The sequence below is a fragment of the Onthophagus taurus genome, chromosome 11, assembly GCF_036711975.1.
Source record: "Onthophagus taurus isolate NC chromosome 11, IU_Otau_3.0, whole genome shotgun sequence".
Classification (NCBI taxonomy): Eukaryota; Metazoa; Arthropoda; class Insecta; order Coleoptera; family Scarabaeidae; genus Onthophagus; species Onthophagus taurus.
Window position 1 is genome coordinate 2,680,393 of NC_091976.1, and position 13,425 is coordinate 2,693,817.

Genomic DNA, 13,425 nt, shown 5'->3' on the forward strand with positions numbered 1-13,425 from the left:
AATGTTCAGCGATTCTTAGTTCTTTGTATACTCTTTCTAATTCTTTCAAAAATAATAACAAAAATCACATCACTGCTTGGTTAGATGAACATGAACATTCATTTAATACTGCTAAAACTTTTTTAAGTCAATCAATTGTTCTTGCGCCTCCTTCTCGTACAGCCAAGTTGTCAATAACAACAGATGCTTCATCTACAGCAATTGGAGCAGTTCTCTCAAACAGATAATAATTTTACTCAACTTATAGCATTTTTTTCAAAAAAACTTTTGTCTTCGCAGATTAACTACTCCAAGTACGATAGAGAACTTCATGCAATATATTCAGCGATTAGATTTTTCTAACATTTTCTACATGGCCATAATTTTACGATTTTTACCGACCATAAACCTTTCATTTTAAAACTGACAAAACTTCTCGTCAGATAAGTTATCTACATTACATTATTCAATTTACATCTGAGATACAATTTATTAAAGGATCTAATAACACAATCGCAAACATTTTTCCTAATGTCAAAAGTATGCAAGCAGCGCAAGAAAAAACAACAATCTTTAAAAACTACCAAATTTATTCTCTCTAAGGAAGAGACTTTATTTTCTAAATATCGAATTTAGTGTGAGATTTCTTCTTCCGTACCTAAAATTTACATTTCTGAAATATTTCGTAAAATAATTTTTGACGCTTTTCATAGTACATCGTGATGTTGGGGATGGTTTACCCAACGTAAATTTAGGGATGCTGACGAGGATTTTTGAAAGTACAGACAGAACTAACGCTCCACAGTTTTATTGACGTACTTACTTCTTACTACATTAAGAACTTGCTTACAACTAACTTAAAACTACCTAAATTCGTAATTGGCGAAATAAATACAAGGAATAAAAGAAAGAAAGGAAAGATAGGATTGTCGACCAATATTGCTAACTAACAAGGGAAGTGTCACAACTGTGTCTCACCGATTTCGATGCAATTTGGTACAGTCATAGAATGGGCCAAAATAAGGTTCGCACATTTTTTTATACGTGCGGTAAAAGCCCCTGGGGCGAGTTATAGGGGTTGAAAGTTTGGAGAAAAAGTACGTTTTCACTTATATTTTGAAAACGAAAAGTGCTATCAAAATTTGGTAAATTGTAACTGATATTCATTTTAAAAGAGCTTTCTTTTGATGTGTCACACATATAGCAGAGGGTTAAAAAGGGCGAACTACCCCTATTTTTTTGGAATTATTTAAAAACCACCCTATCGATTTTGGCGGCATTAAGTATACTTCTAGTGCGTTCAAAAATATTAGTTAAGGGTTTTTTCCCATTCGCCCTAGATCAACCCCAGCGAAGTTACGGGGGTTAACATGTAAGCACTTTTCGTAAGAATGATGTGATAAAATTGTCAGGTATTTTGAAAATACTTTAAACAAAACCGTAAATTAGTCGCACAATAAAATGTTTAGTGTAAAATAAGGCATAATACACCATATAGGGGTTGTTGGGGTTATCCACCCCCTTAAAAATTAATTCTATCCCGGGCGTTATTTGTCGATTACGGCGAAATTTGGTACTGTGTTTGTTTTATATTTGAAGTAAAAATTTTTGAAAATGGTTATAAGGGTTACAAATTAGGGGTAGTTTTTTGTTTATACCTCGAAGATGAAAACTGCCATCGTAACTGTGGTATTGTTTTTTAAAAATCTATCTATCGATGTTCCACGAGGTAAACTACCCTCATTTTCTTTAAATAATAAATATAAAACTACTAGATAAATAAGATATTTTATTTATTTATGAGTTAAAAAGCAACTGACAAAAAAAATAGTTCAATATACCAAAGAAGTTTATTCTACATTACTAATTGACGTTTTTTATGTATTATATTAATTTTCAATATTAAATTTATTTTTATTCTACGTAGTGTTGGCAAAAATGAAAGTCGTGGAAAAAATGTTTTAAACATAAGGATTTTTTACACCATGCACATGTTATGACCGCTATATCCCCACAGATATCACACGTTGGCTTCTCACTCGAAAAGCAAACTTCCACGGGATTTTCAAAATGGTCTGGTCTCTCCTCTATATAGCCACTTGCAAACCATGCGTATTTAAAAACATTTATAAACCGAGGGGAAGCCAACTGGTTATGCGTCAACGATTGCAATTTTAATATGTTATCCCTCTGATGTAAATTGACATCATACTGGTAAAGAATAATCTGATCAGAGAATCTTCTAATAAAATTTTTCCATATTCTGAAACCAAATACATCTAGGGGCTGTATTTGACCTGTTGTCCCTGCAGGTATAGATAAATGTTTAAAATTAGTACCTGATGGAGTTATTTCACTAATAACTTCAGGACAATGGCCACTCCAAGAATCTAATAATAATAATGATTTAGAACCAGTATTTGGAAAATATACATTTTGGAGCCAATTTTTCATGTGTTCTGAAGTTAACTTTCCAGATTTTGATGCCAAAACGTATATATTGTCTGCTTTAAACATTGTATTTGCTACCCTCGGTCCAAAGCTGCCAGAGGGTTCTTTTAAAACAATAAAAAGTGGAGAAAGAAGTTTCCCATCAGCAGATATTACGGGTTGAATTGTGTAACTGTGCGTTGTAGATGACACCGACTGGACCACACTTTCTACGGTTTTAACTCCTAAATCGCTTAATGTTCTTCCCGAATGGAATTCCAAGTTAAAACCGCTCTGATCCGAATTGTAGGTGTTTTCAGGTCCATATATTTGGATTTGTAGCTTTGCCTCTTTAACGAAATCTTTTGCTAAAGTTTTTACTCGATCAACATTTCCAATTTGTTTTTGGGATAGAAATTTTGTTATTTTTCGGCTTACTAACCGATTTGCTTTCTTAAAACGTTGCACCCAGCTATGAGATGCTTTGAACAGTTGAGGAGATAAATTCTTTTCATTTCTAGCTTGTATAGCCCATCTGCGTATATCAATATCATGTAGTGGCAATTTATTATCTACGGCGGCTCTCGCTTGATTAATTACAAATTCGGTAATTTCTGCTAATTTTTCTTTGTATGTCCCTCTTTCTTCAATATATTTAGACCATCTGTGCAATTGGGTCTTTGACGTTACTTTTCGGTATTTGTTTTTTACGGTTTCTAGTTTCAAATAACCTTTCTTCCCACTTGTCCAGTAATTTACCGCCTCTAATTTGTACTCGTAGTCGATGTCATCCTTCAATGGACAATGAGCATCAGTATCTTCTACAAACCTGTCAGTTGTATCCTGGTCTTCAATAATTTGCTGACCGTCATTGATGCCATTGGATGAATCGAAAATTAATACAGTTTCGTCTTCAATTTGCATATTGTAGTCTTCCATACTTTCCATTAAAATACGCTGTATATTTTCTTTTAAACTAACTTCTGCTTCATTTACAGGAGTCTGGGGAATATTCATAACAGTAAAAACTGTCATTAGCAAATTTAAAACGTTTATTGGGTTTATTGTAACCATTGCTTCTGTCAGTTGCTCTGAAACTAAAATCTACCCACTGGGCACACGTTCTTTTATACTAGAAAAAACTATTTTGAGAAATGACCTTTAGCAAGCGGCACTAAAAAAACAAATATTGTGCCAAAATTTTTTTGGTAGGTGTATTTTTGGCAACATTATGTAGAATAAAAATAAACTAATAAACTATATAAAACAAACACAGTACCAAATTTCGCCGTAATCAACAAGTAATGCCCGGGATAGAATTAATTTTTAAGGGGGTGGTTAACCCCAACCACCCCTAAATGGTGTATTATGCCTTATTTTACATTAAACATTTTATTGTGCGACTAATTTACGGTTTTGTTAAAGTATTTTCAAAATACCTGACAATTTTATCACATCATTCTTACGAAAAGTGGTTACATGTTAACCCCCGTAACTTCGCTGGGGATGATCTAGAGCGAATGGGAAAAAACCCTTAACTAATATTTTTGAACGTGCTGGAAGTATACTTAATGCCGCCAAAATCGATAGGGTGGTTTTTAAATAATTCCAAAAAAATAGGGGTAGTTCGCCCTTCTTAACCCTCTGGTATATGTGTGATACATCAAAAGAAAGCTCTTTTAAAATGAATATCAGTTACAATTTACCAAATTTTGATAGCACTTTTCATTTTTAAAATATAAGTGAAAACGTACTTTTTCTCCAAACTTTCAACCCCTATAACTCGCCCCAGGGGCTTTTACCGCACGTATAAAAAAATGTACGAACCTTATTTTGGCCCATTCTATGACTGTACCAAATTGCATCGAAATCGGTGAGACACAGTTGTGACACTTCCCTTGTAAGGAAAAGAATCATGTTAAACAATTTTGGTTACATTAATAGAAAAGAAAATGACTGGCTTTTAAAATAAAGAGAAGAGAATAACATTAAGAGAAGAGAATAAAAAGAAGTAAAAATTATACACTCGCAACAGTGAATCCACACTGGTTGCGCGAAGTTTAACATCAAGGACGTTAGAGTCTTGATGTTTGGTGTGGCACCCTTGGAGACAGCATTATCGGACCATATTTTTTCAATCAACCACTAAATGGCAACGTGTTTCTGGATTTTTTGGTCAATCAATTACCGATTTTGTTAGAAAATGGGCCATTGCAAACACGGCAAAATTTGTTCTTACTACTATCAACAAGTGATGCCATTGCTGAACTTTCAACAAAAGTGAAAACTAGTTTTGAGAAATCAAGGCCTTACCTAGCTGTTTTTTTTTTTGATCTAGCCAAAGCCTTTGACACGGTTGACCACAGTTTCTTGTTGCGTAGACTCGGGGTAAACTATGGGGTAAGAGGTATACCTGGGAAATTGATGTGGGACTATCCGTACGAGAGATTTCAATGTGTGACGATTGGTCAAAGTCTGTTCGGAACAAACCCTAGCTAAAATCAGGAAGGATACCACTATTAGCTTGCAAATACGGTAGGATTTGTAATCGAAGAAAAGCTCTTTTCAACGTTAGCAAGCTTATTAAATTACATTCAGTCATTTTGAAATTATTGGCATTTGTTTACGAATTTAAATTTTATAATTTTTCTTATTTTTTATTTTTTAAATTATTTTCGAATTTATTCTGCAAAGTGTTTTAACAAAAAGAACTATAATTTATCTAATCTTTTAAAGGCATATACTTTTTTGTTATATTAATATAGCGGAATTCCGAGAAAAACTACATTTTTTAATCGGCGGTTGCAGTCCCTAGCGGTCTTCGGTATTCTCAGCTTAGAAACGTGGAAATAATTTCCAGGATTTTCTCTTAGCCACTTTAGTCATTAAATCTTTTACCGCAAGTCTCTACAATTAGTAGTTTCCGAGATACAGTACTTTGTACGGTTATTTGTCCATCCTGTACAATAGCGAATGTATCAATTATTTAAAGATGTCATACTCTTAGAATTAGGATACAAAGGCTAAAGTGGGCCGGAAATGGGGTGAAAATGTACGACTACAGAGAAGGAGACCATGGATCTTGTCAGTGACTCACGGAATCTTCTGAGCCTTGGGGGTTGCAGGAGAGCATCACCGGACAGGGGGGATTACAGGTTAGGAGAGGATCCATTTTGGGCTGTAGAGCCATAGAAGAAGATTTTTCGATATTGTTATTCTCATAACAGTAATTAATACACGATTGTTTTTGGTGCTAATATGACAACGACATGTACACATACATATATCTTTCAGAATTAATTAACCTTCAATTCAATTAACAATGGTTGTTTATTTTGTGCATCAATCGACTGGAATTAATTTTATTTATGCGGTAATAAATATGTGTGTTTACATTGCGACGTAATATATATTGTGTCCACGTTATGCATGTTGTTGGAGTTGTATGCAAATGTACAAATTAGATGTACCTATTTAGAATGCAAAAATTCTCCGCTATTTTATACCACTCCTCTCAAAATTTTCAAATAAATTTGTTGAATTAAAATAGAGACATGTTACTACCGTGTTTGAACTGTTACAATCTTTCTTTAAGTGCAGAGCTAAACAAAGAAGGTAACTTCTCATGTTAATTAACAACCTCATATTTATTGATGAGAAGATAAATAATTTACTCATAAATCCCACCATCTATTTTCACGATTCCATAAAACACATCTATATAAGCACGAGACATTGATGTTAGTTTTGCAAAATGTTTTTTACTAGTCTAATTGTTGTAACAATCGTTGCGTTCCTTTCGCTAACAGTGTGGTGGTATTTTATATTCTTTAAATACAAAAGATACTTGAAGCATTTTTGTGTTATACCGACTCAATTCCCGCCGTTGGGAATGACTTCTGCCGTACGAAATACTGTTGGTAAGAACACAAAACTAACAGATCGTCTTTTTTATTTTCATTAATTCCATTTTAGATCTTTATAATAAAATGGAGTCATATGGAAAAGCAGGGGCTAAGAACGTTTTTGTCATGGTAGGGCCAATTCCAAGCCTTTGCACATCAGATCCTAAACTAATCTCAATTATATTGAAATCTTCAAAGCATATCGACAAGCCATATTTGTTTCAATTCGCGCTAAAAAGATTTTTGGAAAATTCACTACTCATTGTAAACGGTATTTAACACTGTGCATAGAAATAGGATTAGTCAACCTAATCTTCTTTTATAGGCGACGAATGGCGTCAACAAAGAAAACTTCTAAACCCAGCTTTGGACTATGCGAACGTAATAGGGAACATTACCATTATTAATGAGTCATCGGACGATCTGGTTAAAGAGTTAAAGGAAGAAACAAATAATGAATCAACCGATGTTTCACACATTATGGACGATTGGATGTTGAAACTAACTTTCGGTTCGTATTTATTAATAATTAATAGAAGTAATATTTTTTGTTTCATAATTTATTTAAACATATAGAATCATTGTTGGGTGATAGCGGAACTGAGTATATTAAAAAAGAAACGCAAGAAACGATCAAGTTATTAATGAAGTTTACAATCCAAAAAATTATTTCACCTTTAACCTATTTTACTGCAACGTATATATTCACAAGAATGTATTGGCAAGAAAGAAAAGCGCTAAAAACTCTTAAATGTCGCTTGCGTGAAATTATTAAAAGAAAGAAAGATGAATTTTACAGTGGTTTAGCTAGTAATAGAAAGCCGATATTTATTGATATTTTGATGAAATTGATGGTAACCAACAATATCACTGAAGAATTTATCGCAAACCAAATAAATCTGATGATTAGTGCTGTGAGGAACTGCTTATTATTGTGGAATCTAACATTTTCGATTCACTGCTCTAAATTGCTTCTCAATGTACCAAGAGCGTTCTTCATATCTTTACCTTAATTTGCTAATTACTCTGAGATTTACATGTTCGAGTGTTTCGAGTTCCATCAAATCTCTGCTCTAAATTTGATAAGTCGAAAATGTTATTGCCTGTTCCACAATAATTTCGTACTATTAGTATTTTAATATTTATTTTACTTCAGGCCTTTGATACGACCGCAACAACTCTAGCGTTTCTGCTCTACAATTTATCTAGATTCCCGGAAGTTCAAGTATTTATTGTAAATTTATTTAAGTATTATTTCAATATTAAATATGTTTTTAGCAAAAGGCATTTGAGGAAGTTTACTCAATTCTAGGCGAAGATATCGATCAATCAATAACAAATCAACAAGTTAATGAGATGAAATACTTAGATTTAGTAATTCAAGAATCAATGAGATTAACTACAACTGTCCCTGTATTTGGACGAACACTTAATGAAGATGTCGATTACGAAGGAAATATTCTCCCTAAAGGCTTAACGGTTTTCATGGTTCCTTTTGTGATGCATAACCATCCAGATTTATATCCAGAACCTGAAAATTTTATTCCCGAAAGGTTCTTACCCGAAAATTTAAATCCCAATAGATACAGTTACACTCCTTTTAATGCCGGCATTCGAAATTGCATTGGTAAGAACAACTTAATTGATATTTTTAAGTAACTTTTTTTGATTTTGAATCGATTTTTAATGTTGTAGGAAAGAAATTTGCAATACTCTCGCTTAAAATTGCTCTCTCAAAATTGTTGTTGAATTACGAGTTTGTTAATGTTCACCATAAGCTGTGCTTCAGTATAGAGATGATGTTGCGATCAAAAACTGGAATCCGAGTAGGAATACGAAAAAGGAATTATTGAAAATGACGTAAAATAAAATATTGTATAAAATTGAATTTATTTATGCGAGTCACTTGTGTTTAATTATGGGGATGCTTTTTACCACTCTTGCATTGATGCCGCGAATAGATCTCGTATTGAGCGGGTGCAGAATTCTTGTCTTCGCTTTATCTTTGGTGTCAGAGGACATGAGAGAATTTCTCATACACTCGGATAGGTCAATAAATGTTAGGCACCTTTACACGTTAACAATATTGAAGCACCGGCTTGAACTATTTAAGCCAGCCTTTTCCTAGTGTGTGCCTAACATTTATAACAATATCCCATTTTCTATAAAGCTGGAGAATGTGCGTGGGGCTTCAGTAACAAATTAAAGATTGAACAGCGAAGACAGCAGGAGGTAGTTTTTTTTTTACCGTACTTTGAGCCTTTTTGATATTCACGCTCCAGTCAGAACCTTTAAGGTACGCAGAACTCCAATACCTTTGATAACCGACACTATAAAAGAAATGAAGAAAACTCGTGATAAGGCTTATAAAAGATTTAGTTACGAGGAATTATGTAAAAGGTGCTATAATGTTTTTTTTTTCTCCTTGGCTTGTAAATGACTGGGACAAGACCAAAGTTTTGCCATTTGAATGCTCGATTATTGGTTGCGGGGTTTCGGAACTTTCAAGATATCGATATATTATCGCGATCTCAGAGACTTTGTTATCTTCAGAAGTTGATTCACGAATAGTAGCACTTCACAATTGAGTTGAACTGTACGTGCGGAATAATCACGAAGGGATTTCACTACAAAGCATTGAGACTTGATTGAACAATTATGGATGACAATAAAAATTAATAATCAAACCTTTGCTTTTGGCGTGGTCTATAGGGAGCCAAAAACTAAAATAAATGATTTTTAATTTCTTGAATACCGGTTCTGGCTGCCCTCAGGGGTCAATTGTTTCACCTTTGCTTTTTTCAGTTTATGTCAGCAGTTTACCAAATTGTTTACAGTATTGCGATTATCACTGTTGTGCGGATGATACGCAAATATATATGTCAGTTAGGGAGGAAGAGGTGGAGGACGTTGTTGTTAAAATTCAGCAAGATTTAAATTTGTTGGTCGAAAACTCTCGCCAACATGGTTTACATATCAATAACAGTAAAACTGAACTTATTGTGTTTGGCCCTCAAAAGGTTAGAAAACGAGTTAAAAATAAGATAAATATTGCGCTTGATGGTTCACGGCTGGAGTTGAAGGAGAAAGTCAAGAATTTAGGAGTAATTCTTGATGAGGCTCTAAGCTTCTGTGATCATATCAATGCATGTTTGAAAAAAACCTACATAAACATAAAATTAATATATAACATGAGACAATTCATTTCTCAAAAGTTAAAAACGCTGTTATGTGACTCGTTAATATTATCACATTTCAGTTATGCCGATGTCGTCTACTCTCCGTTCCTTACCTATCACTTGCGAAGTAGAATTCAGAGAGTTCAGAACTCCTGCATTCGTTTAATTTTTGGAATAAAGCGACGAGAACACCTATCTCATAAACTGCTTGATTTAAATTGGCTCAATATGTGGAACCGACGTACAGTCCACACTGCTGTACTTTTCTATAAGATAGTTTCAGCTGGAATTCCTCCTTATCTGCTTAATAAAATACGTACTCGATCCGATGTGCACTCTATTAATTAACGTTCGATTCAGAGGCGCTCTCTCCCCGGCACTTCATGGAACTGAGAAATTTAAATGCAGTTATTCATACCAAATGTTCAAAATTTATAATGGATACATATTAAATGCACAGGGGTGCACATCGGTTCGAGCTTTCAAAGCGTCTTTAAGGAATACACTGTTTCAAGAACAAAATCATTGAGCTCCGTTTTTCTTCTTTTTCTCTGTCAGCCGTGGTGGAGCGAGTTACTGGATTTATTATGATTCCTTTTTTTTTCCTTTTCTTTTCTCATCTCATTGTTTTGTCCCAGCCATACCTGCCAGTCATATCCAGTAGTCATGTTTTGTTTTATTATTGTTTATTTTTTATGGGGGTATGGAAGACCAGGTAATGAGCTAAATACCTACCATTTTGTTTTCTCACTCGATCTTATATATTTTCGTCTTAGAGTGTGTTTACGTTGGAGCTGCGATAAACGATAATAGCGACGATACTACCAAAACAACGAAATTGTTGTCATAGTTTTATATGCAGGTGTGTATATGTCTTTTCTTTTTGCTGTAATATAATAAGAGTGAGGAACAATAAAGAATTTATTATTATTATTATTGTAAAGAGAGAAAGGCGAGTTGATTACTGGATACAATCCCAAACAAATCCTTGGGATGGGTTGAAACAATGTGGAGTTATATCCCGTGTAACTAGCAGCATTCCTGAGCATCTAACTGATGGGAATCAAATCAATAAGTATTTCGTAAGCGTAAGCTCCTCGAGTATTGTACCCTTTGACATTGATTTGTATGATTTTTATATAAACAATGTTATTACAAAAAATTAACATAGACGGGATTATTAGCTCAATAAGAAGCAATGATGTAGGGTGCGTTGGGTTAAACATTAAAATGATCAATTATTGTTCTCCACACATAATTCCTCAAATAAAAGATATTGTCAACTCCTGCATATCAAACTGTCAATTTCCTAACGTTTGGAAAAAGTTAAAGGTGATTCCTTTGCCAAAAACAATCCTGAATCCTCATCTTGAATCGTGAATCCTATAAAATTGAATTGTCCAAGGCGTTGAAGAAGATTATATGTGAGCAATTAAGGGAATTTGTCTATAGAAATGAATTATTACTTAACTGTGCTATGCTTGCTTGACTATTCTAAAACCTGCGATAGAATGAGTCACAAAATGTTGTATTCAATATTAAACCATATAAGGTTGGATCAACAAGAAATAAGTCTCCTGATAAATTATCAGACAGGCAATAACAAGTAACCATAAATGATTGCCTTTCAGATTCTGTATTGGTAAAAGTCGGATGCCTGCATTATATAAAAGTATAGTGTAGCATGCTGTGCACACGATATGTAATAACAAAATCGTGTTGCTATACAAAATTATTATTTATTATTAGCAATCATTTCATTCATTCATATTTATTTATCAATATCAACGTTATTTCTATCTGGTTCATTTATTTATTAAAATACAATTACTATAAAACATTTTATTTTATTATATTGTGGATAAGATACCACAAATAGATATTATCTTACCACAATTATACTTTATTGGTGATCCAGACAGTCTTAGGTTTAAAAGCTGCTAGGGCATTTAGTACAGTTTCTAATCAGGTTTTTGGTGTTTTATCAGGGCTTTTACCAGCAGATTTAAGATTTAAAGAAATTGGCAAAATTTAGGTAATCTAAATGATCAGGATGATCTACGATTTATTACTGGAGTAGATCTAAACCAAGATAGAATAGAAAAAGAGGCTAAATTTCTAACGGAAATACACCCTGCGGAACGGGATATTATGGATTTCAAAATAAGGAAAACTGATGTTTTGTATAGAGGAATTCAAATTTTTATAGATGGTGCTAAAAATAAGGATAATGTTGGTGCTACTTTTCTTGTGTTTTGTGATAGTGTTGAAATTTATTTTGAAAACATTAAATTAGGTGTGTTGTGTGATAATTATCATGCTGAATTAATGGCAATTAATAGTGCAGTTAAATATGTTATTAAAGAAAAGATAGGAAAGTGTGAAGCTATATACTTCACACTTTCCTATCTGGTAGTGTTTCAGTTTGGAAAGGCCATAACAATATGAGAAGACCATCTATTTTGCAAACGAGTATAGATTTCTTTTGGATTAAAGGTCACTCTTTAATAAAGGGCATTGAAAGAGCAGATCAATTAGCTAAAGAGGCTTCAATCAGCGAGGATTTACATATTGATTTTAATGTGATTTCTAAAAGATCTGTAAAAAATAAGATCAAGAAATTTATGTTTGTAAGAATGGCAAGATAGATGACATAACTCAGTGACTGGAAGATTCACATATCAGTTCATGCCAAGAGTTAGTAGGGTTAGTAGATTTCTAAAACCCGAAACTGTAGTGTTAATTATTAGACATGGTAATTTTGAAGAGTATTTAAATAGTGTGGTGAATTATATAAAAAACGCAAATTTGCGTTTCTGTTACATCACTATTTTTTAAAAAAGATTCATTTAAGGCAATCCCTTAATTGTCCAATAATTGTATTGTTTACCCTAATGTATTTTTCCCATGACAATTTTGTTATAGATATAAATAAATAAAACAGATTGGATAGACAAACATTTTTAGTCTATCAAATACTCCAATATAAATTTTAATATTTTATTTATACAATTAGTAATAAATAAACTCTATACATAGAATAACAAATATATCACATACGACAAGAAGAAATCTGCCTTATATAAAAGAAAAATCTACCGGATAAGAGAAGATAGTATGATAGACATACTATTCATCATAAGAACTGATTTTTGGGTGAGTGACAGTTGCTTTTATTCGTCATAAATCAGACATTATATTTTTCAAATTTTTAATCATTGCTTCTTCTATATTAAATAAGGTTTCATTCAAAATGCCAGATAACAACGTTGGCGATACACAAAATTTTTCCGCAGTGCGGCTTCCGCCTTTTTGGTTCTCTAAACCTGTGATTTGGTTCACTCAGGTAGAAGCAAAATTTGCAATTTCTAATGTAAAGGACGACAAACTAGTGATTTCTAATTTGCTATTAGATATTATTTCATCTGTTATTGATATAATTAATAATCCACCAGATACAACTTCTGGCAAAAGTGATCCACTACAATTGTTGACAATGGCAAATAAGATTTGGGATTCTTTAAATTCCGGTTCTAATAGATGAGGTAATGGGTACCTTATTTACAAGACTTAAATTTGAATCTTCATGGTTGTACAATTTTTCAAAGATCGATCTTGTACGAGCGCACCATCAGATACTAGTAGCAGAAGAAGATATCTACAAAACCGCTATGACTACCCTTTTCGGTCTTTATGAATTCACTAGAATGCCATTTGGGTTAAAAAATGCAGCTCAAACATTTCAACGGTTTATTAACGAAGTAAATTCCGGTTTAAGTTTCATTTTTGTCTACTTGGATGATATTCTTATTGCCAGTAAAGACAAAATTGAACACTTAATTCTCCTTCGACAAACACAGCGATTGGTTGAAAAAGAAACAGTTTTTCCTCCAACTGTTCGAACTGTAACCCGACCATCCGCTGAATGTGCT

General features: G+C 33.2%; 1 protein-coding gene and 1 long non-coding RNA gene across 3 annotated transcripts in view; one reads left to right on the top strand and one right to left on the bottom strand.

The window, feature by feature from the left end:
- The first annotated feature begins 5,834 nt into the window (after nucleotides 1–5,834).
- LOC111419493 (cytochrome P450 4V2-like) lies at nucleotides 5,835–8,535 on the top strand. Of its 2 annotated transcripts, none has more exons than XM_023052306.2 (7): nucleotides 5,835–6,329; nucleotides 6,385–6,585; nucleotides 6,640–6,825; nucleotides 6,891–7,228; nucleotides 7,471–7,539; nucleotides 7,593–7,941; nucleotides 8,010–8,535. In XM_023052306.2, exons 1-7 carry the CDS (start codon nucleotides 6,164–6,166, stop codon nucleotides 8,165–8,167), a joined length of 1,467 nt encoding a protein of 488 aa, XP_022908074.2. In that variant the 5' UTR covers nucleotides 5,835–6,163; the 3' UTR covers nucleotides 8,168–8,535. The 2 variants fall into 2 exon arrangements, with proteins under 2 accessions (XP_022908074.2, XP_022908075.2); XM_023052307.2 differs by having other exon boundaries at nucleotides 6,166–6,325.
- Nucleotides 8,536–10,960: 2,425 nt separating this feature from the next.
- LOC111416286 (uncharacterized) overlaps nucleotides 10,961–13,425 on the bottom strand; it is a 228,921-nt gene continuing 226,456 nt past the window's right edge. The window contains exon 4 of the long non-coding RNA XR_011641856.1: nucleotides 10,961–10,994. This is a non-coding gene — a long non-coding RNA (uncharacterized lncRNA). The remainder of the gene's footprint in view (nucleotides 10,995–13,425) is intronic.